Source organism: Pimephales promelas, chromosome 18 (assembly GCF_988280905.1).
Source record: "Pimephales promelas chromosome 18, fPimPro1.hap1.1, whole genome shotgun sequence".
Classification (NCBI taxonomy): Eukaryota; Metazoa; Chordata; class Actinopteri; order Cypriniformes; family Leuciscidae; genus Pimephales; species Pimephales promelas.
Window position 1 is genome coordinate 6,176,489 of NC_142786.1, and position 27,887 is coordinate 6,204,375.

The window sequence follows — 27,887 nt, forward strand, 5'->3', positions numbered from 1 at the left end:
ATTGATTTTCCGTAGTTATTAAATATTCTTCGAGCCCATCCATGAGGATTCGCTCAAATACTTTTGAGATCAAACTTGACAATTCAATTAGCCTATAGTTTTCTGTCCCAGATATTTTACAAGTTTTATCTTTAATTCCTGGCACTAGTAAAACTGTTTTCATGGAATCAGGTATGTTTGAAATTATATTGAAGTTCCTTTTTTATAGGTAGGCTTACATAACTTATCATAGGCCTCCTCTTGTGACAGAGTCATTAGGGTTATGTAGTAGGTGGAGCCAATCTTGTTTACCCAGTGATGTACAGGTTGGCATCATCTCATAGAGAAATCTCTAGTGAGGCCAATGTGCATGAGAGCTTCAAACAGGTTTTGTTCAGCGTGAGATGGCGTCCACCAATTTAATGTTTGTAGGAAAAAACGGGCCCACAGTATTTCTGTGAGCACACCGATATCTGAGTCTACTTCTGCTAACAAGTATCGTTATCAAGCAATAAATAAGATCATTACGATGTAGGCTCCCTTTGAGCCTCCCTGATTCTAGCCCAGAGCCAAACCTACTGTAGCTATCCCTTAAGGTTGAAGGACTCTCATGAGGCCTCTCTGCTATCATCCCTTATCAAGGGTTCCTTGTTAGAGTGCCCAGCCTCCACAATGTTTTAATGCACTGTGTAGATCCAGGATTAGTTACTACCCTCTGTAACAAATTAACTCTATGAAATATTAATAATCAATAATAATTGGTTATAATTGACTATGAAAATTTGGATCAGTTAATATAAATTACTTAACGTGGTAAAATTCATATTCACACAAAAAGTATTCTCGTCGCTCGATAAACTTATACTTGAGCCACTGTTGTCACATGGAATATTTAAACATTTTCTTTAATGTCTTTCTGGGCCGTCAAGTTTCAATCCCTTAGGCAGCTTATGTAGCAGTGATCCACTTCTTAAATTTAATCAAAAATATCTTCATTTGTGGTCTTACGGGGTTGGTAGCATGGGGGTGAGTAATTAATGACTTAATTTTCATTTTTGGGTGAACTAACCCTTTAACACCAGGATTTCAACACTGAAGGTAAGAAGGTTGGGTACGTTGTGCCAACATTCTGTGTTAAAAGATACAGATTTTTTGGAGATCCTGTCCCTCCGTGTGGCCGACTTTTTTTTTAAAGGCAACTCAAGACACTGTTATTTAAACAAGATTTTAGTTGAATTTATTTTATTTGGGGCTTTTTATTTTATTTTATATTGAACAATATAAACAAATTTTGAACAAATTTTTGATTTTATATTGTTTTATTATTTTGGTTGCACTTTGCAAAGCACGTTGTGATTTTACAATTACTAGTAAATTGTTTAAAACTATTTAAAACTATTACTATTGTTACTATTAAAGTGTTGTTTGGATTTCATCTTCTGAGTCTTCAGCCTGTTCTTGAGTATACCACAGTGTTACAGGTTTATTGACATGCATACTCTGCTCAATCTACACTTTTTAAGCAGGAAGTGGTATTCGGGGGAAATGGAGGGTGGTTAGAAGGTTGGGTACGTTGTGCCAACGTTCTATGTTAAAAGATACAGATTTTTTGGAGCCTAAGTCCCTCCGTGTGGTCGACTCTGTCGATTCTTTTTTTTTCCCCCAACTCAAGACACTTTTATTTAAACAAGCTTTTAGTTGACTGGATTTTATTTGGGGCTTTTATTTTTTTTTAATTTTTGATTTATATTGTTTTATTTTGGTTGCACTTTGTAAAACACTTTATTGATATTATACTCTGCTCTGTAAGAATCTTCACTTGTTAAACTGGAAGTGGTATTCGGGGGAAATGGAGGGTGGTTAGAAGGATGGGTACGTTGAGCCAACGTTCTATGTTAAAAGATACAGATTTTTTTTTTTCCAACTCAAGACACTTTTATTTAAACAAGCTTTTAGTGGACTGGATTTTATTTGGGGCTTTTAATTTTTTTTTTTACATTTTTGATTAATATTGTTTTATTTTGGTTGCACTTTGCAAAGCACTTTATTGATATTATGCATACTCTGCTCTGTAAGAATCTAAACGTGTTAAGCGGGAAGTGATATTGGGGGGAAATGGAGGGTGGTTAGAAGGATGGGTACGTTGAGCCAACGTTCTATGTTAAAAGATACAGAATTTTTTTTCCAACTCAAGACACTTTTATTTAAACAAGCTTTTAGTTGACTGGATTTTATTTTGGGGCTTTTAATTTTTTTTTATATTGTTTTATTTTGGTTGCACTTTGCAAAGCACTTTATAGATATTATGCATACTCTGCTCTGCTCTATAAGAATCTAAACGTGTTAAGCGGGAAGTGATGGTGCAGGATTTTAAAACTAGAGGTTTTAGTGTGCACAATCTCAGACTAAAGAGCAAACACAGAGCTTTAAAAGGACAGATAAAAGAGAAATGTAAACTGTAGTGAATCAAGAACAAAACTACAGCTGATGATGTTCATTATGTTCCTCAAAAAGTGGTGATAGGTTGTGAAGTAACCTCTTACAAATAAAAAAGCACTTGATAAAGAATCAAGTTTAAAAAAAAACATATTACACATTAAAGTAAAACAAAAATGCATGGCGGTCAAAGGAGTGCACAACAGCATGAAGCTACCCCGTCTCCAGACCCAGAATTGTTTCAAAACAACCCAAATAACCATATTATATTTCATGAAAAAAAAAAGTTTTTATTTACAAATCAAGCAAAAGAAAAAGAGGGGTATCAGATTCAAAAGAGGATATTGCCAAAACAACAAACATAATCAGTCAAACACCTTATTAACCATAGTATAAGTAAAATTGCAGCTTATTTTTATTAAGCACATAAATGTGACCCTGAACCACAAAACCGGTCATAAGTCAAACAAATGCAAATGCAAACAATATGCAAACTAGAGTGAATCAACAACATAACTACAGCTGATGATGTTCATGTTCTTCAAACAGTACTTAGAGTTTGTGAAGTAGGGGAGCGCGGGGCACAAATTAACGCGGGGCTAGTTGTAACACGCTTGTTTTAAATATTTCCACACATGCTGGCATGACAAAACTTGGTGTATTTACTAGTTGCCATTTCAACACTACATAGAGAAATAATTGTGCCAAAATTTCAAAGATATTGAACATTTGTTTAACCATAGCAAAAGTACATTTCTTACTTAAGCTAATTTTTCATTTCTATTTTTTATGTTTATTTAAAATTAGACAAATCTGATATTATTTTAATCTCCAATCTGTTGTTTAACAGTTGATATAGTTCTTTAATGCTTCGCTAACTAGCAGAAGACACTAGCAGGGTTTAAACCCCAGTTGTGCAGTTGGGGGCATGTTGTCCCACTGTGTTTCAATGTGCCCCTATTAGAAATATGCTATGAATTCTATTGAGAAAACAAGAGAAACATGTAAATAAAGACTGAGAATCAATGTTCAGAAATTATTAATTATTATTTTGTTTTGAACTATGCGGTATATCTGTGTTTTCCAGTGTATTTGTCATCAAACTCAAAAATTAGTTTATTTTTAATTATTAAAAAATGCCATTATCGTATATGAAAAAGTTAATAATTGTATTTTATTAAGAAAATATTTTGGTTTGAATTGTATATGAAAAAGTTAATAATTGCATTTTATTAAGAAAATATTTTGGTTTGAATTGTATATGTTTTTGATTAGATGAGATAGCATTTTAAGCTGTCATAATGTGATGTTACAATGTACCCCTCACATGTTACAATGTTACAACCTATGGGGCATGTTGTCACATTTCACTTCCATTCTTTCAGGGTAAATCAAGAAAAAAATATACACTGTATTAAAAAAAAAAAAAACACATAATTGTACTAGAGGTGGGAAATTAATGTGTGAAAAAAATGTAGCTATACTCTAAACCATAGATTTACACAAACTGAGAGAGTCAAAAAGCGTTAGGCTGTGCCCTTGAAAAAAGCACTTCATAAGGAATCATAACGTTTTAAAAAAACAAACAAACATATTACTACACATTAAAGTAAAACAAAAACCGAGAGGTTTAAACATAGACTACTCCCAGTGACTCTTGTGCGCATCAAAACTTTACCCAAACATCATTATGCTTACACTTCATTAAATGCAAATATATTATTTACTGATAAATTGGCTTAAAGATAAAAACTATCAATCTTTAAGATATTAATTTCAGTTAGAGGTCATATTCTTTCTTGGCTACATTTTGCAATCAGAACAAGTAAATATTCTACTGATTTTAAAAGTATTCTGTGCAATATAGGCGTAGGCTAAAGTAAAATAAAAGGTGTCCCTATCATATTATCTTTCTCTTTTTCTATATCACAACAAGACACACCCACAGTTGAATCATATCTCATGTCAGAAAGCAGTGTCCTGCTCCACACTACAGACATAAAAGGTAATATTTCCTGTAAAATAGTATGGTGCATTTGGTTAACTATAATTCTAAAACTTAGTTAATGTCAGACCGTATTTGATCTTATTTGCAGGTAAGTTTTTTTAAACAATCTGAAATACATATATTCCTGTTTGATTTATCAAATAAGCATCTGATATCATCATCTATAACAGTGTTTCTCAACCAGTGGGTCTCGACATTATTCTATAGGGGGTCGGGAGACTTTCTCGGTGTTCTCGGTGTTACAACGGCACACACAAGAGCGCTTCACAAAAGGCACTTATTGACCAAGAACACAAAGAAAGTCTCGCGACCCACCGGCTACCTTACTTAGCCTACATCATGTAATCTGTGTTTATGTTATCTAAATAAATAGTATTGTTGTTTTAATTGTTGTTTAATTTATCTTACAAACATTTGACTAAGCAAAAAAGGCACCAATGAAGAGAGAAAAAGCCATTATTAAAACTGAAGTGTTGTGATATATATATATATATATATATATATATATATATACATACATATATATGTATTTTTCTGCAATGTGATGTCATGAGAAGTCCTATGTTCATAAAGTGTGGGTCTTCCACACATACAATTACAGACATAGTTTTTTGTTGTTGTTGACAAAATGGTTATGTCCACTGTCCAGGCATGGGGGTTAGGATTAGTATAAATAAATCAGTTAAATGGTAAAAAAAAAAAAACCTATTCCAATATATTTATGAAAGATTTGTAAATATCATCTGTTTCTAGCTGTAAATAGCATACGTAATATTTACATTTAACGTATCGTCAATGTGGCCATATTGTAGGCTACATTTCAGCATCTATTCAAAACGTTTATACCATCTATACCACGAATATATTTATCGTGCCATTTATATGCCAAAAATAGTTTTTGCGTGTATATGATATGCCGTTTTCGCGTGCATATTATACACACTTTTTGGTAAATGGTAAAAGGAGTGTAATAACCTACGCACACACTCTCCAAACCCCTAATCCTAATCAAGGGGTTCACAGTGCGTAGCATTTAAGCATTTACACACACATTCACACACACATTTTTATTATTTTTTTTTTAATTTTTTGCTGTCTACAGTAAATGGCACGAGAAATTGCATTTTTGGTGTAGATTCACACTTTCATGAGATCTTGTTGTCAGAAATACCAGAAAAAAAGTATGTTTTGTTCCTGTAAATGTAAAGTGTAAAGGCCTATACCAGTGTGGTAAAGAACACAGTAAGCTACTGTGGTGTCTGAGTTCAAGACTTTTATGTTGAAGTGTGGTTTTGCCTGATCTTGACATGTCTTGTCTCACCTTGTGTTTTAAACCAGTGGGTGTAGTTCTCAAATATGACATGTTGCGCTCTGTCTCAACTGCCAGTATCCACCTTTGTGTCCTTAAACACTATTAAATGTATATGGCGTGTCAGAAGTTGATACGGGTAAGGTTAGGGACAGGTGTGGTGGTATGGGTCGGTTTAAGGGTAGGTTAAGGTGTGAGGGGAGGGTCAACTTTGTAATTACAAATTACATAAGTTAATTATAGCTGTAATTACATGCTGGAATTTTAAAATGTAAGTACAATGTAAAACATGTATGTACACAATAAGTCCATTCTATCAAATTATTAATTTCAATGTAATTACATAGTACTTAAAGCCACTTAATATAAAGTGGGACCTAGACGCTTTCATCAGACGCGTTGCTATGGTGATGAGCTGGCCCAAAGTTAACTTCCGTTCTGTTTGTTTAGTGTTTACTGGATAATATGGCATTGACTACAAATTAGGGATGGGGCCGATCCGATCCAGTATCGGTATCGGGGCCGATACTAGTGTAATTCACGTATCGGATTTTTCCGATCCAACCTGCGGAGAAATACGATATTTATGAGCCTGTCTGCGCTTTAACGTTGTCTGCTGAAATGACTCATCAAGGTGCGTTCCATTCGACAGGGTCCCTACACAAGTGTTCACTGCTCCCTACTCCCTGAACACGGTATTTCAGTTGAAGTGGACTTCACTGACTTCCCCTTATTCCCTATGCCGTTTGCAGTGCCCTTCGAACTGAACATGTTCGTTCCCTTCGAATTGGAATCTCACTTAAGATGGCGAAATACCCTGTGAAGTCCACTTCGCAGTCCACTTACGGTCGAATGGAACGCACCTTCAAAAGTGATTCCCGCCGGGCCTGCTAGTCTGCTAGCTGGCTGCAAACTGTGGAATGGATATCCTGAACGGAGGTACAGCTCAATCATAGACTGTGAAAAATAGGGCTCAATGAGACACACCCCCGCTCAGGAAATCCATTCCACAGTTTGCAGCCAGCTAGCAGGATAGCACTGAGCTACCAACATGTTCGCTGTGTGGAAATACTTCACACTGGAAACACCGCAGCAGAGCAAGACAGCAAAATGCAATGTTTGCAAAACCGTATTAATTAAACTATTTGTCAGTGATGCATGTTTGCAATTCGCAGTCCAGAAGAGAAAGAGAGAGATCTCTCATGCGGTGCCACAGCAAGCACAACACGACAGCCCTGCTTAAAGGTTGTCTAAGCGATGTGTCTAAGCGACATTTTTTGTCGCATACATCAAACGTCTCCTCACTATCGGCTAGCTGCCTGTCCCCTAAACACACTGTAAAAAAACGCAGTCTCTGTAGACACCACAGGCTCCACAAACGGCAACAAAAACAATCATGTCTCACCCGGACCACGAAACCTAACAAACAGTGTTCCAGCCAATCACTGGCAAGAAGTATTTGAGGGTGGGTCTGGGGGGTTAGTGCGCATGCCGTGCACATGAAGGGGGTGTGTGTGTGTGAAGGAGAGAGAAGTATCATCAGAGGGAAGTTTGAAAAATGGCCGACACACGACCAAAGAGACGTCGTTCTGAAGAACAAATTAAAAAGAAGGAGTCGGATAAAGAATGTGCGAAGTTCCGAATTTACATCGGTAGCAAAGCTTTTGAACGATGGCGAGAACTCCGGCGGCAGAAGGGCTTCCAGTCCGACATTCAGGTTGCTCTGTTTTTGCTGGACAGGTGGGTAACGTTAAAATGTTTTTGTTTTTTTTTATTCTAAATTGACGCTTATGTTCGCCAAACCCAAACAAGGATATAATTAGCTAGAACTATGCAGTCAGCGAAATGCACGTTCACAATTACTTCGGGAAGCACGGAAGGGAGGGGAAGGAGATGAGATGCGGAGGAGGGAGGGTCTAGCTAGCCTCCGATTTGTTTGAAAATATTCCGAACGTCAACACCCAGGATCGCTTAGACAACCTTTAATGAGTGACGACAGAGGAAACGTAGCCTGGTTACACTTTAGATCTGTGATATTAGTCTGATTTCCAAAGATTAAAGAATATATTGAGGTAAAAAACCATTAAAAACAATAGCCGCATTCTGTCTAGCCAACTTCCTTCCCATCGCGGCGGTGCTCTGTCATTTCTCCCTAAAACTCAAACTTTAAGACAGAATCAGCACGATCGGTGATTGTTGTAAAATGCAGTCTCTGCTGTTGCTAAATTGCGGGACGCTTTTAATAATAAAAAGAGCTATTAAAAGCACAAAATTTGCGCAAGAGATGCTGTTCCTAGTGCGGCGCGCGCTCCGAAACAGACCGGAACAAGACAAGCAAATTATACTCTGGGCTTCATATGCGCGTCTAAACGATCAAATGTAGCCTGCACAAAAATGTCAAACCGACCGGCTTGGAGATTAACACTTAAACCATTTATGTCTAAAATGAACGTAGTTATGGAAATAGTTGGGAGAAAATATGGTGCATCAGTAGACGAAATCTGCACTCATTCTTAAAGGGGCAGCAGTATAAATGTGATGTGACGATTGCGACATTACTGAGAATCAAACAACAAAAGGCAAAGAGAAAATCACTCATAGCTCTTGAATGAATTACTTCAGCTTTAATAAGCATAAATCTATCTATGATCAACTTTGCAGTGCTATTTATAGCCTACTTTTGATTACTTTATTCAGGTATGGTCTAAAAACAATTATAATAATGTTAGTAGACCTTCCTGAAATTAAAGCACTGTGTAGGCCTGTATAATGTGTATCTTTGTTTAATTGTCTATCTATTGTTTAATATATATGTATACATATATATATATATATTGACATACCTACATATCATCCTTGCCTGTAGAGAGGAGGAAAAGCGTCAGTTAGATGACACGGGTAGGTTTAGGTCTGGGGTAGGGGTAGGGTTACACGCGATCCTAGGGCGTCATCTGACTGACGCAAAGGGCGCCTAAAGCGTCAGATATTGAAGCATGGTCAAAATGCTTCCCAAGGCGTCAGTTAGGTGACGCTTTCGGCATGCAAATCTCACTGGCCAATGTCCATTGTCTCATTAAGTTACTACTTGAAGGTGATTGGGCTCCCAGGTAAGATCCCAATACGGCAGTATTTATTTTTAATTCTTAAAAACACCATTATTTTATTTGAAGAAGTTTATTTTATTGACAAAATATTTAAGTTTTTCTTACATTCATAAGTATTTTTTTTATATCAGATAACATTTTAAGCTGTCATATATGGTGTAACGAAGGCGCATACACAGAGGAATCCAATTGCAGCTTTATTTAGAATGTAGTGTGAATGCAGTGTAAATCAACTGCAGACAAGATCAATGGAGGGAGCAAAGAGCAAGACGAGGTCACAGGCGAAGGTCAGGGCAGGCAGCAAAAGACAAAGTCCAAAGAGCAATCCAGGTCAAGACAGGCAGAGAATGATCAGAGTTCAGGGTACACAGTCCTAAGTCAGTAATCAGATCAGCAGACTTCACTTGGACCAAAAAATAGGGCAATGCAATACTTCGCAGAGAAGTGGTGTGTGGAAATGGCTTTTGTGTGTGTGTGCAATAGGTGCAGTGCAGGTGTATGGTGTTTGGTGTAATCAGTCAGGTGTATGATGGGAAATGTAGTAGTAAACCCAGGAGTGCGTGGCTAATCGTGACGTATGGTCATATTTCAACGTACCCCTCATATGTTAAAATGTGCATGTTTTCACATTGCAGGGTAAATAAAGAAAAAAGTAAACACTGTAATAATGAAACAAAACCACATAATTATACAAGATGTGTGAAATTAATGTGGAACAAAATGAATACTGTGAAAATGAACCCGTTGTGCATGGACCGAGAGAGACAAAAAGTGTTATGTTGTGCTTGGCTGTTCACTACATCATGTAATATTTCTTTTGTTTGCTGTGGGACAGTGACCCATAAAACACTAAAACACAGCATACAATGATCATGAGAATGGATTTTATTTGTGTGCTGTAATCCAAATCTTCAGAATTCATGCTCTGAATGTTCATTGTTTCATCACCAATTGCAGAACAACCTCGTAAGGAGCTCTGATGGAGATGGAGACTTCTGTATGAAAGTAAAGGTGTGGGAGGTTCAGGAAATGTCGCTCTATAAGGAAATAATTATCAAACAGTGCACAAGTGAATCTAGTCTGCTCAACTTGACAGCTGAATCGACGACAGTCTCCGGTTCCACAGACTTTATCTGTAGACATAAGGTAACTTTTCCTTAAAATTATCATGATGCTTAAAGTTGACTAAAATTAAAAATAAATTTTTTTACAATTCTAAAGAAATACAAAATAGTATTGATGTTTAATTTATCCAAGAAACATTTGACAAAGCAAGAAAGGCAATCATTAAAAAGCCATTTAAATGTCACCATTAAAACACTTCTGAAGTGTTTTTAAGTCAATTTTATTATTAATAATACTATTTAGAATCTCTATATATTTTACATAAAGTGTGGTTCTACCACTCGTAAAATGACTTGTGTATTTGGACAGACACTAAATGCGGGATACATGCAGGATAGAAAACACTAAAAATAAATAACGTTTCTTTAATTGTTTAACCATTACTTCATGTAATATTTATTGTGGGACAATCACCATAAAATACACTAAAAACATGAAATGATCATAAATATGTATGTTATTGTGAGCTGTAATCAGAGGATGTGGTCTTAGCTGGCTTCCGCATGCTTGTTTTCTCTCTCTCTCCTCAAAAGATCTTCCACTCCTGAGAGCTCTAAAGGTTTGAGCCTAAACCTTTTATAATCACTATTGAAACACATTATCACAACATTTGTGCACATGGTGCAATTATTTTTTTCCTGCGTTATTTGTTACATTACTTGTGTCAATGCTCAATTTACTAATGGAAGCATGTGGCAATATTCAGTTTGAAATGTAATATGCAAAATTACAATGCAATATGTAAAATGGTAATGCATTCTGTATTTAAATGTACATTTTACATTACCAGCAACATTTGGAGCAAAACAAAGCCATAACATGTTTACCTGTTGCCGAGCCCCGCCTTGATGCAGTGATTGACAGGACAGGAGGGGGTGTGATTGGCTTGGAATGCATTTTCAATGTGCACATTGAATTTTGCTACATTCATTGCGGGATATTTCATGAAAACGCAATCGCAAGTGTCTTGACTGTGAGTGTAAATGCAATTAAGAAAAATAACATTTAAACATATGCATATTAAAACTAGTGTATGAAATGGCAAATGTAAATTATGTAATTTTATTTTCATTTTGCACCAAACGTAGCTAGAATGGTAATGTAAAATGTACATTTAAATACAGAATGCAATGCCATTTTACATATTGCATTGTCATTTTGCATATTACATTTGCAAAATGGTGAAGACACCAATCTACAGGATGTGTGTGCACAGTGTGTAAAGTGCTCATTGAACTTTTTTGTGCCATTGCGTTTTATTTATTTATTTTTTTCTCTATAAAAGTGGTTATGTCAAGGCATAAAGGTTAATGGTTAATGGTTTGATATAAATTAAAAAAATGATACCAATATAAATTATATTATTACAGATTTGTAAATGTCTTATGTTAAATACTTATGGCTGTAATTATTTTTACGTGTTTAATGTTGTCAAAATGTCCATATTGTACATGCAATATATATATATATATATATTAGGGCTGTCAAACAATTAATCACGATTAATCACATCCAAAATAAAAGTTTGTGTTTACATAATATATGTGAGTGCACTGTGTATAATTATTTTATCTATATAAATAGACACACATGCTTGTATATATATTTAAGAAATATTTTCATGTATATATACAGATTTCTATATAATTTATATTATATATAAATATAAATATTTTATATAAATATTTTTTTCTTAAATACTTTTATTTTGGATGCGATTAATCGTTTGACAGCCCTAATATATATATATATATATATATATATATATATATATATATATATGTTCTGTCCCTGTAAATATATTACATGATAATATTACGTGATAATATAAGTATAATGAGACCAGGCTGGGTTGAGTCAGAATCTTGACACATGGTGTCAGTTGTGGGAGAAACAGGTATAACCTGTCTTGTCAGACAACACTGTTGCTAAACCAATGAGAAAATTAACAATAGTTAACAGAGAATATATATCTTTGGACGTCACAATGTTTAAAAAGGTAGTCTCAGTAATTTTCTTAAGAAAAAAAAAATCCTTACCTCTACCTACCTTCTATCACCCTTTGTTTTGACAGGGACCTTTTGTGAGAGCAGATCTGTCGATGGCTTCACAGACAATACATTTTGTCACCTGGAATGTTAATGGACTTAAACGAAATAGAGATGAGAAATTTCAAAAACTACAAAATGCGGACGTTGTTTTCTTCCAAGAGACACATATTGGAGAAGGAGATGAACATATTATAGAAGGTCTAAAAAATGAGTGGCATGTTTTCTACACAAAGTTTACCTCCCGAAAGGGAACAGCCATACTTGTCAGGAGAAGACTAGATTTTGAATGTATAAGTCATGAAAAAGATAACTGTGGAGCTTATGTTGTGTTGAAATGTAAACTGGAAGGTCAGCTGTACACTTTGGTTAGTGTTTATAACCATCACAATGATGTAAAAATCCTTGATAAACTGTCACATTACCTGCAGTCAAGGACCACAGGGCTGCTGGTGATTGGTGGAGATTTCAACACGGTTTTCAATCCATTTATCGACAAAGACAATTCAAAAGAAGACCACTCAAACCACAGAAAGCTGCGCTGTTGTGTGAATAAGTTCATGAAATCTCTTCAGCTAGTTGATGTCTGGAGAAGAATGAACCCTGTAAAGCAGGAGTACACATTCCACAGTCAAGTTGCGTCCAGGCTGGATCACTTTTTTGTTCCAGAAGAATGTATGTGGCGGGTCAGAAGATGTGAAATCAGAGACTCAGAGATGGGCGACCATTGTCCTGTGTACTTGGAGATCAACAATGTTTCCACAACCATTTTTCAGAAAGATCCACAGATACAAACAATTTCCCAATGGCTGGATCTAAAAAAGGATCTTTTGACAGATGAGACTGGTTCATCACTGGGCAAAGAAAGCTCACATGCAGTCAGTGAGGTTGACATTATATCAGCTGTACATTCTCTTCAAGTGTCAGACACACCGAGACCAGACGGCATCCCAGTTTCCTTCTATAAAGACAAAATTCAGGATCTAATTCCATACATTAAGATGCTCTATGACAGAATCCACAGCGGTGCGTTTAACTGCTCTGAGACACGCTTTAATGAAACTGTGAAGAGTCCACATGATGATAGTCAACACTTTTTTAATGTTGACTACCTCATCATTGCAACTATTCTGACAAAATGTCTAGATGATTTCTTGGAGACTCAGTCAAAGGGTCTTGTACCAAAAAAATCAGCTTTTGTCATGATCGCTCCCAAAACCTTCTGCGCTGGGATGAGGTTGTCTTGTATTAAGGATGAAATAGAAGAGCAAAAACGGTCAAACCCGACTCTGTATCAAGATTTCCTCATTGTGAAAAACCTTCTCAGAGATGCACCAGAAGCAGACACTGAATCTGTAGACGCTTCAGCTGAGAGAGACAAACTGCTGGATCAGGGCTGCCCTTTGACCCCAGTTCTCATTACACTGGCTCTGAAATGCTTTGCTTTCGCATTAGCTAGGAGTTTACAACAGAAACATATTCTCGTTTTTAAACAAAGTGTTATTCTTTGCATCCAACCTGAGGATCTTGAGGAAGTAATAGCTGCAGTGAGGAACACAGCTAATGAAATGTATTACATTAAGGAATTATCCAAAGGAAATGCTGATGATAAAAAATTAAAGTGCTTGGGAAATGAGACTAATGATGAGGAATGGAATAAAAGGGAGGAGGAAACGCTTTCACACAACACAGAAGAGGAATCAGAAGCCAGTTGGTCTAAACCGGACAACAGCAATAGGAGAGTGTATGAAGAGCGGGATTTTAATGAGAAAAAAGACATTTTGATGGAGGGTGATGGAAGGTGAGGATCTTGAAGATGACCAAGATCTCATTTGTTATTAATAACATACATATGTCTTGCATTCAGTATTTAACTTGTGGCATAATTTGTGCAACTAGGTCCAACCAAAGTGGGAAAAATACTTGTGAATTGGTTGTTTCTGTGGATTTTGTCAGAATTGCATGACTTTAAAATAATTTGTTTGGTCAGCTTTTCAACTTACTATAAAATTAACAACGCATTCTCATCTTTTAACGTCATATAGAACGCTATATGCAAAAAAGGCGCTATACTACGCACATGGCACCCGTTATCGTTAATATAACACGCGCTGTGAGGGCTAAGTTTAGGTGTGGGGTAGGGTCTGCACGTCATATTCACGCTAAAGGATTTATGACGTCTTGGGTTCGCGTGTTATATTAACGATAAAGGGTGCCATGTGCGTAGTATAGCGCCGTTTTTGCATATAGCGTTCTATATAACGTTAAAGGATGAGAACGGGCTGAAAATTAAGCATATTATTTTTGAATCCAAGCTAAACATAATTATTTCCCCCTTCACTAGACAGATCATGTATGCGGTTGTTACCTTGCAAGACTCAGATGAGGTGATGGTGGTCGCATCAAACTGGTTGACCCCAGACAAGAAACAAAGTTACTGGCCCCCATTCAAATCAGCGGAGAAGTGCATGGAAGCTGTTAAAAACAGACTTAAACCTGAAACAGGAGGAAAAACATGGGAGAAATTAAATATTAACTTTCACAAAGATTATGGTAATGGTCACTACTTTAAAATAATTGCTTACATTTTAGATTTTTATAAATTATCAAATAATATAATTATTTTATTTGCAGGGTTTTTTGATGAGGCAACAGAGGGGCAAAAAGAAATTATAGAACTGAAAGAACAGTAAGTAACAGATGCTTGCACTTTGTTTCCAAAAGCAACATTTGTTTGAAGAATTTTACCTATTACAAGGTCAAATAATTCATTTGTACTTTTTTTGTTAAAATATTGTTTATTTTCAAATAAAGATATAATCTATTAGCTACTGGATTCCCTGGCATACTAAGACAAAGCACTCAAGACATGTCAAAAAACCCAGTTCTTCCAACACCATCTACATCCAGAAGGCCAGCTGATGGTAAGTCAGCTTATTTTGTAATCATATTGAGAAGTCTTTTCTTCTTTTTTTTTTTGTGTAATTACAACACAATTGATTTTACACAACAGGCAAGAATGATCTCCTCCAAATGCTGAAAGACATCAAGAGCACAGTTCAGGAAAACTCTTCTATGTTAAAGAAACTACTGAAAGACAATCCGTCTTCTGAAGCCCCCAGCAGTACCAGTTTACCCACTAGAGATGTTAAAACAAGTCTTAATCTGCCTCTTAGAACCATTGAAGATGTGCTCAGGACTGAAAGGGAGCTCAGTAATACAGCGAAACGCCACAAATATGTGAGTCAACACAGCATTTCAAGAAAGGGATAACTTACCCTCTGACCTACCACACCTGTAAGGGGTTTATTTTGTAATAATTATCCACACATTAACCTGCTTATTCCACGGCTACTTAATAAATGTGTTATAATAATAATGCAGATACTGTTACATATGTGGTGCAGGTTGAAGGAGAGGCAGAGTCAAAAGACTCCAGTGCAAACATTTACTAATAAATCCAAAAAACAAACAGGTACAGGCAGGCAGAGGGTACACAAACAAAACAACAGGTAACATTAACAAGAACCAACAAGACTGACAGGGCAGAAGGAACTTAAATACAGAGACTAATGAACAATAACGAGGTGAGGACAAGTGACACGGATGACGAAGATGATGAACAGGTGGGTAATAGAGCTGGTAAGTCCCGCCCATCCGTAAAACTTCAAGTGAACCTCTAGGTTGAAAAAGCGTCAAAAGTGAATGAGAGAAAATTATTATTTTCTGATCCCGTTTGAATTGTGCCATGAATGTAACATATGTTGTCAGTGAATTTTTTATATAATGTCTCATGTAACAAGTTTGACAGTATATTGTATGATTCTTTGTCTAGCAGTTGTGGAATAGACATAACGAGAAAGACTACACGTCGCATATGTGACGTCTCCGCATGACACATTTTCCCTCCACAAATCACGGTTTTCACCACGCTCAACTAGTTTGTCCTCTCCTTGAAAGAAGGTGGTGAAGTGCACCAAAGACACAGGCATGTGATGGTGGTGATGTATATCAAACACGTCGAAAGAGTGTGCTCTCACACAAAGTCTAACCGTATGAAAATTCTACCCGCTAAATTGTAGCATTCTTTACATGAAACATTATATAAAAAATTCACAAACACATGTTACATTCATTGCAAAATTCAAACGGGATTAGAAAATAATTATTTTCTCTCATTCACTTGCATTGACGATTTTTCAACCTAGAGGTCCAGTGGGATTAGCGGAAGGGGGCGGGACTTACCAGCTCTATAGAGGGAGTGAGTTCAGAGGATTCTGGGAAGTGTAGTGCAGACAAAGACAGAACGTTGCAGACTATGACTATTAATCTGCATTACAATTAATCTCTTTTGTTTGATTAGCATAACACAGATAACTTTTTCAAGATCTCTTTCCCACTGCTCTGGTTCCTTGTTCAATTTGATGCAAGATGGTGCAAATGAGCTATATTCTATATACAGTTTTGTGGTCATTACACAAAATATTTGAACACTCAATGATGTGTTTGACCAATAAGAATCAAGTAGGCCTATTGCAAGACATGTAATATTAATAAATAAGACTTTACAGGTACAATATCTGTCAAGGCTTGGAGGTTTTGGGCCAGAGGATGTGATTAAGAATATTATGCAGCAAGTCCTAACAGATGATCTGGCTAAGGAGTTCAACTGGCAGGGGAGAGGAGATAAAAAGCCCTTCTCTAAGCTTATTTTAGCAGATGTAATCAAAGGTAAAATCAATACTGCATGAACACTTCACATATACGAAAGTTTTTATTTTCTTATATTTTGTTTGTTTTCTAACACTCGGTGAACTCTTCCAATTTGTGATGTCTTCCAATTTGATCTTTAAAGTGTACAAGATTGGTTGTGAGTTTGAAGGACTACCATCCAAAATGTTTCCAATTCATTCTTCGGGTTTACTCTTTCAGAAGCTGCATCAAAACAAAGTGTAATGAGGGTAGACTGTGAAGCTGAAATAACAAAATATCTCTGGACCGGAATTGATCGAAAGAGAGTTTGTGGAGGTGAGTGATAATGATATTGCGAGCAAGTGATAGCTATTATGTAATATTGTCATACTTTCCATACAGTATATCACTATCTATATATATGGCAAGTAAGCAAGATTATAGACGTTGTGTTGTTCCCTGCCCTCGTTTCATTACGGGTGGAGACACACATCAGCTATTTGTTGCTGTTTGGGAGTGGAGCATGCCAACAGTCAGTTCTCGAGGGAGCTGACTGTGGGCATTGCGAGAAGCTGTCCGCGTGGACGCTCTGCTCACCTCCCACCTGGAGTTCTTCGAGGAGGACGGTTCGGTTCGCATTCCCCGCGCAGGTCTCTCTGTTGCCGAGGCACGGAGACGACTCGCATTTCGGGGTTCGCAAACGGATCTGACAGCGGGGGGGACATCTATGCTCCCGGGGGTTCTGGAGAGGGTTTGCCGGGAAGGGGCTCATCTGATTGTGGAAACTGTGGGCTTGGCCTCTGAGGAGGCCCGGCTCATAGAATCCGGTCTCTCGACTGAGGTCATTGAGACCATTCTTCATTCCAGAGCCACTTCCACGAGAAGACTGTATGCATTGAAATAGAAATTATTCTCCACATGGTGTGGTGAACGTCATTTAGATCCTGTTAACTGCCCTGTTGGTTCAGTTCTTGATTGTTTGCAAGACCCTAAAGGTTTACGTGGCGGCTATGGGGGAAATTTCTTTTGGGAGCCACACCAGTATGGGGGGTATTTCTTTTGGGAGAGATCCTCTTATAACTGGTTTTCTCCGTGGTACACTGAGGTACAGTGCTGTAGCACACTACAGTGCTGCAGGCCTTTTATCCTCTACCGTTTAATACCCCAGATCAGGAACGACTAAACCTGTTATGTCCAGTTCGGGCATTAGATGCCTACGTTCACAGAGCTGCCCTGTGGCGCAAGTCTGAACAATTATTTGTCTGCTCTGGGTCACTCATGAGAGGGTGCCCTGCATCTAAACAGGTTATGAGCAAATGGATGTCGAGGCCATATCATTGGCTTATGAAGCGGCCGGACAACCGGAGTATGGCGGCCTCTACGGCCTAAATTTCAGATGTTTCCCTTCTTGACATTTGTAAAGCGGAAGGATGGTCCTCTCTCCGAATACATTTGTTAGATTTTATGACCTTGACCTCTCCACTCCAGGGGGTAGGTTGCATGCTTCTTAGTGTGCGCAAGGACTTCACACAGAACGGGCATTTGTCACTATGGCGTAGTGGGTATGGGGTTCCACCGCGTCTCAAACGCATGCGAGTTCCCTTGAAAGGGAACGTCTTAGGTTAGGTATGTAACCCTGGTTCCCTGAGAGGGAACGAGACGCTGCATGTGCCTGCCATACTTCCTGCATGCCCTGATCGACCTGCTTCAGGTTTTTCAGAAGCTGGCGCGATCTGATTTCAGGGGTGCTTTATAGTTTTCTGGTCTATAACGTCACCCGCCTTGACGTTTTGGGCTTCCATTGGACTGATTTTACATGTGCTTCACGACGTAATCACGCAATCACACGAGTGTTCCCACCGCGTCTCAAACGCAGCGTCTCGTTCCCTCTCAGGGAACCAGGGTTACATACGTAACCTGAGACGTTTTTTCAGCTTTTTTTTTTTTTTTTTACAGATTTTGCTTAAATTTGAAAAGCTTACTGTGTGTTTATGTATTTTTTGTGTTAATTTAGGGTTAAGTTTCGCAAACTATGCTGTGTCTGTAATAAAATGAATGAATAAATAAATAAATATATAAAAAATGACTGAAAAAATTTGAAGCAAAACGTTTTACTGTCATCAGATCTCTCTTTTAGCTGTAAGTTGAATAAAGAATCCTTGCAGTATAATTGGATAACATCTATAAATGTGGACTAAATAATGTTCCATTTCTGCTACAAAAAGTAGCATAACAGTGGGGTATGTAGTGGGTTAATACATCTAGACCAGAGATGCCCAAACTAGGGCCCGCGGGCCAAAGTTGGCCCGTGGTATCCTTTGATTTGGCCCGCCATACCGTCCGGGGAGAGGGGATTTCTTTAAAATGCAAAACTTTACAAATAAAACTGCATTAGTTAATCAGATTGAAGTTGTTTTTTATTTATTTTAAATATTATAAAATAAATAAACCCATAGCAACTTTAATGTAATACCGTTTGATTTATGATGCAAAATTTACTTTTGGCCCACAATCAAGTTTGATTTTTTGGCCCTTCGTAGGAAAAAGTTTGGGCACCCCTGATCTAGACCATGTGCTTAATCCCAGTGTTTTTTCCATCGATCTCACTATGTCTAGCCAAGGTATAAAAATTTCTCAAATAAATAAATAAAAAACATGTCTTTGCTTTGCAGTCAGTGATTGAGGAAATATAATGAGTGGAATTAATTCTCTCACAGGTACTAAAAGAAAGCGTGATCAAGAATCGTCTGACTCTGACTCCAGCATAGAGTCACCGCTGACAGGCAAGTAAAATCTGAATCTGTTTTAATCTGGAACTACCAGAGTAACAAATCACTTCGTTGCCTAGAAGGTCTGCACTATTTTCCTTTATTTAAATAATCCCCATTGTGATTCTCTTCTTCATGTACAGATATGGAGATCATGCTGAAGGCAAAGCCAGTCATGAAAAGAGTCACTGATAACTTGGTCCACACAGTCATTATGCACAAAGACATCATGTCAAAGATAAATAAAATGAATAATGTCAGCAAAAAGGCAACCATTGGGATTTTTGGAAAATCAGGAGAAGGGAAGAGCTCCCTATTAAGTGCAGTCCTGGGGACAAGGTATCTACTGCCATCTGGTTGTTTTGGTGCCTGTACAGCCGTTGTTACTCAGGTGGAAGCCAACCTGACTGACTCCAACTACACAGCAGAAATTGAACTCTTCTCTAATGAGGTTTCCTTATTTGTTTTCGTTTTACTATACGGTGATAGTTCTTCATAAATATGTTATTAAATCAGACAGGAAGGGAAAAAAGCCTTATTTTCTGTATTGTCCCTCTGCAGGAGTGGGAGAAAGAGCTCAGAGATCTTTTCAGAGTTTTGTCAGATGAAAGTGAGGACAGGGATGATGACATGTTGGAAATTGCTAAAGAAAAGATCACTGCGCTGTATGGAGATGATGCAGACAAGAAAACATTAGAAAAGCTCAAGAACGATGACAAATTTTCTGAGATTAAAGACTTTTTGTCTATTAATAAGAGAACCATCTCAAACAACGATGTAAGTTAGTAAACTAAATATGTTGAAGGGTTAGTTCACCCAAAAAAGAAAATTCTGTCAGTAACCCTCATGATGTTCCAACCCCGTAAGACTTTCGTTCCTCTTCGGAACACAAATTAATATATTTTTGTTGAAATCTCAGAGCTGGCTCACTCCTTCATAGGCTGCTAGGTAATCGATATCTGCCATCCCAGAAAAGTTAGTAAAGACATTGTTAAATAGTCCAAGTGAATAGAGTGGCACAGCGCTTCTAGGTTGTACGTCAGAACGTAGGCTCACTATTGGACAGCATCACAGTGACCAGCGTTGGCCAATACACTGCGTTCACGCAGCCACCATTTTGAAATCGAAAGCGAGGCTCCGGTGGGAAGAACCCGGTGAGAAGTACAGACAACAATGCCTTGGACTACCAACCTGAAGCTGCTACCGCGATTGACACTATTGGATGTTAATATCCAATATAGCAAATGTACATAGTAAATGTATGTACATTTTTAGAATAACTAATTTCTTCATTAAAACAACAATACGCGATCAAATTCGCAACTCTCCTACGATTAAAAGCGACATTTCCGGTTTTCTTCCCACCGGAGCGATTTCAAAATGGCGGCTACGTGAAATCAGCATATAGTGAGCATACGTTCTGACGTACAACCAAGCGATGCGCTATCACATTACGCGTACTGAATAGTGGAATAAAAAAAGTCTTTAATTTTGTTTGGTTTTTTACGCACAAAAAGTATTCTCGTCGCTTGATAAACGTAAGGTTGAGCCATTGTAGTCACTATTTTGACAATGTCTTTACTAACTTTTCTGGCCTGTGAGATATCGATTACCTAGCAGCCTATGAAGGAGTGAGCCAGCTCTTAAGATTTCATCAAAAATATCGTAATAATTTGTGTTCTGAAGATGAACGAAAGTTTTAGGGGGTTGGAACAACATGACGGTGAGTAATTACTGACAGAATTTTCATTTTTGGTTCAAATTAACCCTTTAATGCCTCATGGCTTATGACATTGAAAGTAGGCTATTACGAATTTGTGAATTAGTATCCATCATTACTTGTTTTCTCCACAGGTGTCTAAATTTTCCAGTGATGTTGCAACTTACATTCTCCACAGTGAAGCCAGCACTGGTGGCTGGTACTGGCCGCTTGTGAAGAGTGTGACCTTTAAGGTTCCAGATTGTCATGACCTCCTGGAACACATTGTGCTTGTTGATATTCCTGGCAGTGGAGACTGCAACAAGTTAAGAGATGACAAGTGGAAATCTGTACGTATATTACTGCACTCTTTTCCAATGAACTTTTGGAATAATATACGTACAGTATTGCGGGTCACGACATGAAAAATCAAATTTCAAATCAAAATGCTCATTTTTTTGTGCTTTTTTGTACCATTGTCTTTGTACCATTAAGACATCCTGCAAGTTTTGTAGCTTAACACATCCAGACCTTTAGAAACAAAGCATTATTAAATCAAGCAAAAAAAAAAAAAAAAAAGCCCCATTTTGACATTCCAGGATCTGTGATGTCACGCGAGCAAATACATTGTCATATGACTGTCTCTAGAGCAAGACATCGACCAGTAGTGTTGCACCATATAGGCCCCACCCACTGGCGTTCGGTCTTTAAAAGCTGACACGTGCCTACACCGGCTGTGCGTGTCACATCAAAAACAAATAGAACCCATTATAATCACTGACGCTGTCTACACTGCACACAGATGCACATTCAGTTTAACATACACACCCACTTGAATCTGTCAACAACAGGAAAAATGTATAAAGTGAAAGAACACTTGCTTTTACGCACCCCGTTCAAAAAGTTTATTTGTGTCTCTGTACATACTTCAGAAGGATCCTGAAAAGGGGTTTATTTTAATGTTGTCCTTGAGCGAATTATAAGTTTGTTTGGAGCATTTTGTGTTGTAAATTAGGCTTGTTTGCAAAGAAACTTTTGTTAAAAAAAAGCAGCCAACTGTAATTGGATCTCCCAACAGCTTTATCACAAACCGCAAGTAAATGATTTAATGCTTTGTCTGTATACTGTAAAAAAGTTGTTGTATGGATGATTTTTGTTAAAACTAAAAGCATGTCTTCTAAATCACTATTTCCAATCTTGTAGAAACTGAGAGAGTGCTCTTTTGTGTGGATTGTAAGTGATATTAATCGAGCAACCACTGACAGTGGCCCTTGGGGGATTTTAAAGCACTGCATTGAAGAACTGGGACCAGGAGGAGAATGCAAAAGAATCAACTTCATCTGTACAAAAACGGATGATATCAATCCACCAGCCTATATGAGGTTAGAATTAGAATCTCTTTGCCATTAAAGGTGCCAGAATTTTTACTGGCTGATGTCACTGAAGTAGGTATCAAAGATAAATCAACTTGTCTCTGTATCTCAACAACGTAGAGGGAACCGTATAGGCCATTTTTTTGGCCAGTCAGGAATTGTGTCAATCATTTTGCTTGTTCAGTTTTCTTGATATGTCTTGGAGCAGGGGTGTCGAATTCTGCCCCACGAGGGCCACTATCGTGCAGAGTTTAACTCCAACCATGAATAAAACACACCTGAACCAGCTAATCAAGGTGCTACTAGGCATACTAGAAACTTCCAGGCCAGTGTGTTGAGACAAGTTGAAGCTAAACTCTGAAGGACAGTGGCCCTCGGGACAGAGTTTGGACACCCCTGTTTTGGAGAATGGTTGAGTGGTCTGTCAAGTGTTTGCAAAATGTTACAAAAAGCACCCCTTTAGCTTCTGTTTGTCACAGCTATTTAACACAAAAAATATCAGAATAAAAACACTTTGTCTTTTTAATATTTCTTTTTAGATCTGCACGGCTTACTATATCAGAAGACAAGGTTTGGAAAATCTTAAACTGAATAGCATATGCAGTATTTCTTCTTTATATAAGTTTTCCTTGAAAGTGTATGTTGAAAGAATTCTTTATTTAGATTAAGTAAAACAAATACCTTTAGGAAGTTCTGAAAATAAGCTTATTTTTTTAATTGCCATTTCATATTCAACCTTGAGTGTAATTCCAGCTCAAGTTGAAAAGTCAATGTAAAAAATTGGTATTACATATACAGCTAGTTTGAGTACATTCAGTAATGATACACTCAACCATTGTCTTACATTTCACACTGGTATTATACATTTCATTAATATGTTGTTGTTTTTATCATTCTCAAAAGGATCAGAAAAAGGTGTGCATACTTCATAGAAATGAACATGCCAAGACAAGAGTCAAAGACAAGTTTGAAAATTCTGAAATCAAGGTAGTATCTTAAATTTGACATTTTTTAACAAGTTCTGGTAATATGTGATATAATATAATTTATTTATTATTGTTATTTATTTATTTTTTTTAGAAAAGATTCAGCACTGATGATAATTTGCTTAATGTCTTCACCGTAAGCTCCAAAGCCTTCTTCGAACATGATTTAAATATGGAACCTAGTGAAACAGGTAAAACTGTGTACCAAACTACCACATTATTCAAAAAAAATAAAAATAAAAAAATAAATAAAATCCATACATGAACTAAATTCCAATTTGTAGTTAATCAAACTAGGACTGATCAAAGTCATACCCTTCTAGAAATCCCAAAGTTACGGGATGATCTGAGGATTCTTAACAAGAACATTACCAGCGAGCTGACCAGTGATTATGTCAATGAAGCAAGGGGAGTTTTGTCCTTGATCCAAAGTGTCCAGCTGGATAGAGACAAGAAAACGGTATGAGTCTGAACTACTGATGTACATGTGTGTCTTCAGAATGCAGCCAATATACAGTATCATGTAGTTCACTGCTGTTGTGTAAATGTTTCAGGTTGAGACAAAAATCAAAGTCTACATGGAATTAGAGAATAACCTAAAGAAGGCACTGAATGAACTGGACAGTCGTTTTGACACCATTTATTCTAATCTGGAGAAGTTTCTCTCAAAGGGAGTGGATGAATCAGTGCAATTATGTGTTGCTTCCACAAAAGCAGTTGTAGCCCCTGTAAGTGTGATTGTAATGTGCAAAGTGAATCACAATTTTCTTGCCCTTTTAATGACATTAGTATTTTTGTTTTTTACAGGATATTGATAAAAGAGGATTCCATAAAATCCTTCAAGCTTTGTGCAAGAACGGTGGATGCTACTGGTCAAAAAATTGGGACGTAATCATAGATCTGAACAGGCAATTGGCAAAACACTTGCAAGAATATATTAATGAATATTTCAATCTGATTTTCCCGTAAGTTAAATTTCATTTTTCCATTTAACCTGGTAACCTGTAACCATTTTGAGCATATGTGAAAAACTCAAATGGTTGTAAGTCACGAATGCTTTCAAATACAGACCTAAGGTTGCTTTCTTTTAAAGGTGCGTTTCTCATTGACAGAAATGCAATATCATATGCATACAGTAACTATGTATTTATTGTAAAAAAAATAACCATGATTTTAACGGTAAAATACTGTAAAAATGCTACAGTGCAAAACTGTTAATTGGTAAAGTTTCCGTACTAATAACTGTAATATAATTTTACAGTAAAATACCGTTAAATTTACAGTTTTTGAAAGTGAAAAAGAACAAATCATTGTATAATTTACAGTGAAAAACCGTAAATTGACATTCCCACAATTCCCTGTGTGACACTCAAGGGGGTAATCCATCGACCAGAAGTTGAAGCCTCGCGGGAGCTGCCATCTTGTAACAGAACTTCACTTGCGTTAGCATTCCCATTGACTCCCATTCATTTTGGCGTCTCTTTGACAGCGAATAACTTTACATCTGAGGCGTTTGAAAACCCCATTTGACCTTTATTTATTTTTAAAGAAACACGACAATGTATAAAATGCTCCATTACCTTGTAGCTTATGTTATGGCCCCTTAGAAGCAGTTTTAGTGAAAGTAGGCTAACGATAGCGTCACACCCACGCCACCGGCCAACCAGTTGAGTAAATGATTCACTTCTGACATGTTGTCAATTCCAGATTTCACACAGCCTAAGACAGGACCGAACATATAACCAACGTTATGGATGTGACTAAAACCCTGTTATGAATGTGACGACAACAATATTCTGTAGACAGTTTTTAAATGAAACTCTATTACGTTTTCTCTTGGCTTCAGTGTTACTGGAACAACATTGAAGTCAGTGCAAGAACAGATTGACAAGTTCAGTATCATCCAGAGTGACCCTGGATCTCCCATATTACATCACATTCAGAACTTCATCAAAACAGAGGTGAGTTCATTTGTCCTCCTGTGGTCACTCAGGGGTGACACTCGTGACACTCTTTACTCCCTCTGAAGTCAATGTCCTCAATCCTCATTACTGAAGTAAGCAGGGACATTGTTTTTCCTTTTTTTTGATAGTTTTTATTTTTCTGACAGTGTTTTCCGCCTATTTTATAAGGAAACTAAACTGAAGGCATCACTCAAAAGAGAGGTTGTTGATAGAAAGAAGGACATCTACTCATCAATCCAAACAACCATTGAGAAGCAAATGTCTCCTTACTATGAACGTAAGCGAGCATTAAAAGTTACATTAAAACACTAACTATTTATATTAATAGTTTTGTGGGCTTGCAAAACAATTATTCTAATCACAAGGTCATTGTATACAGTAAAAGGGTGCATTTGGAAACAATCACTACTAGAAACCACGTGTTTCTTATTTTAGAAGCTGCAGCAGTGACTGGAATCGGATCCATGAAGAAAAGGCAGGAACTGCTAATAACCGCAGTCGATGAGATAAAACATGACATGTTCAACAAGGCAAAATTTGAAATGCTTAAAAATTTCAACAATTTAAAGGTACTGATATCATATTTATTAAGAAGATCGTATATCTATAGCTGTACAATGACTAAAGTCAAGCTGAATCTTCTCTTGTTTCTGTGTAAAGCTGCAGATAAAGGATTTTCTTGAATCAAGACTAAAGAGATCATTGCAACTCTCACTGTCAAAAATCAGCAATGTCAAAATGATGGGTAAGAAACAAGCGTTTAAAGTAAACAAAACATTTTGCGATGTGAAGTGTTGACTAATTAATCTCGATCACTGTCTCTGATATGTGTCTTTAGATGTCTCAAGAGAGATCGAACAGCTGGAGAGACTTGCAGAGCAACTGTCAAACTGAGGTCATCAAGCAACAAAAAGCCCAAAAGATGAAGAACTAACAGATGAACTAACAGGAATTTCAGTAAATGTTTTAAATAGTTTTACATTATATAGATCTTCTTCCTTTACTCACATTGGTATTTGTAGTGGTTTTAAAATTATTTACTTTTATAAAATTTCTCTGAACATTGTGTTTTATTTTAGATGAAAACTGCATGATGCACAAACTGTGTGTTGATTTATTGCCCTTTTTTATTACCACTTTTTATCGTTACAGCAATAAATGGAAATGCCATTTAAAAGTACTTATCACAGCTGTCCTATTTTCTAGAAACTTTATTGTTGATGCATTTATATTGGAATGAAGCAAGAGTCTTCTTTCAATTTAGTTTTTTGCAATTAAAATGTCTTTATCTTATTTAGCATAAAAGTAAATGCATTTTGTCTACTGATGATTTTTAGGTTAGGAATGTCCATTTAAGGAATGCTTTGTAATACTCTTCTTGTATTAAATCATTCAAATCTTTTAATTTGAATCGAAATTTATATTTTGATATAATTGTCAATAAATAATAAAAAGACATCTACTTTGCATATTATTTATTGACAATGACTGCTTACAAATATAAATGTGAAATGTATTTAATTATTTACTTTGCTTAGAAAGCACACAAAATGTGTCCATGAATAGAATTTTGTTTTTAAATCATTATTACAGCGATATTGGCTTTGATACTCATCATCCACGCATAACATTCAAGCCAAAGCACAGGCAGGAGGTTCTGCAACATCAGGACCAGAACTAATACCTTTGCATTAATGATGTTGAAAATCATCTCCTCATAGTCACAAATGTCATGGTTGATCTCTTCAAACATTCATTATTTGTTGAATGGTTAAACTATATAGTGTTAAATCACATCCACAATGAGCAAAAAAGGCTACATACTTAGAAAAAACTTCAAAAGGGTTCAGTGTGCTGCAAAAAAAAAAAAAAAAAAAAATGTTCTTAGTTTTCAAAAGTTTGTCTGGTTTCCAGTCAAATATCAAAAAATTATAAAATCAGGATGCATTTACTAGATAAGTAAAAGTAGATAAGATATTATGTCTTATTTTCCAGGGGAATTAATCAAAATTAAGTGAGGTTTTGCTTAAAACAAGCTAAATTATCTAAAAATGCATTTCAGCAAGGGCTCAGCTCTTCAAGGCCATCAGGAAAGCGAAACAAAGTTATAGCACAGGCCAACAAGCATGACGCTCATCTTCCTGACAAGCAGCCCTGAATAACATGCAGGCATAACAAGTCCACACCCACCCCTGAAGAGCAGGTCCTGCGTCTGGACCCAGCTGACATGAAGAGAGCACTATCCAGAGTCGACCCATGCAAAGCTGCAGGTCCGGACAACATACTAGGTAGAGTGCTAAGTGCTAAGACCAGCTAGCACGGGTCTTTACAGAAGTCTATAACATCTCCCTGCGCCAGGCCGGGGTCCCCGCGAGCTTTAAAAAGACCACCATCAT

The 27,887-nt window shown here is 36.9% G+C and overlaps 2 protein-coding genes across 3 annotated transcripts; both read left to right on the forward strand.

The window, feature by feature from the left end:
- The first annotated feature begins 4,352 nt into the window (after nt 1-4,352).
- LOC148970885 (uncharacterized) lies at nt 4,353-17,605 on the forward strand. The gene is made up of 10 exons (XM_089123018.1): nt 4,353-4,420; nt 9,794-9,982; nt 12,036-13,810; nt 14,354-14,562; nt 14,644-14,698; nt 14,824-14,933; nt 15,023-15,249; nt 16,581-16,740; nt 16,942-17,037; nt 17,274-17,605. The coding sequence occupies exons 2-10, from the start codon at nt 9,836-9,838 to the stop codon at nt 17,603-17,605; spliced, it is 3,111 nt and encodes a 1,036-aa protein (XP_088979144.1). The 5' UTR covers nt 4,353-4,420; nt 9,794-9,835.
- LOC120483544 (nuclear GTPase SLIP-GC) lies at nt 17,019-26,945 on the forward strand. Of its 2 annotated transcripts, none has more exons than XM_089122871.1 (17): nt 17,019-17,037; nt 19,419-19,484; nt 19,613-19,920; nt 20,031-20,246; nt 21,324-21,518; nt 22,372-22,550; nt 23,081-23,111; nt 23,445-23,528; nt 23,622-23,718; nt 23,851-23,987; nt 24,082-24,255; nt 24,335-24,492; nt 25,374-25,488; nt 25,660-25,768; nt 25,927-26,060; nt 26,152-26,236; nt 26,330-26,945. In XM_089122871.1, the coding sequence occupies exons 3-17, from the start codon at nt 19,615-19,617 to the stop codon at nt 26,383-26,385; spliced, it is 2,076 nt and encodes a 691-aa protein (XP_088978997.1). In that variant the 5' UTR covers nt 17,019-17,037; nt 19,419-19,484; nt 19,613-19,614; the 3' UTR covers nt 26,386-26,945. The 2 variants fall into 2 exon arrangements, with proteins under 2 accessions (XP_088978997.1, XP_088978996.1); XM_089122870.1 differs by lacking the exon at nt 17,019-17,037 and adding an exon at nt 19,299-19,322.
- Nucleotides 26,946-27,887: the final 942 nt, after the last annotated feature.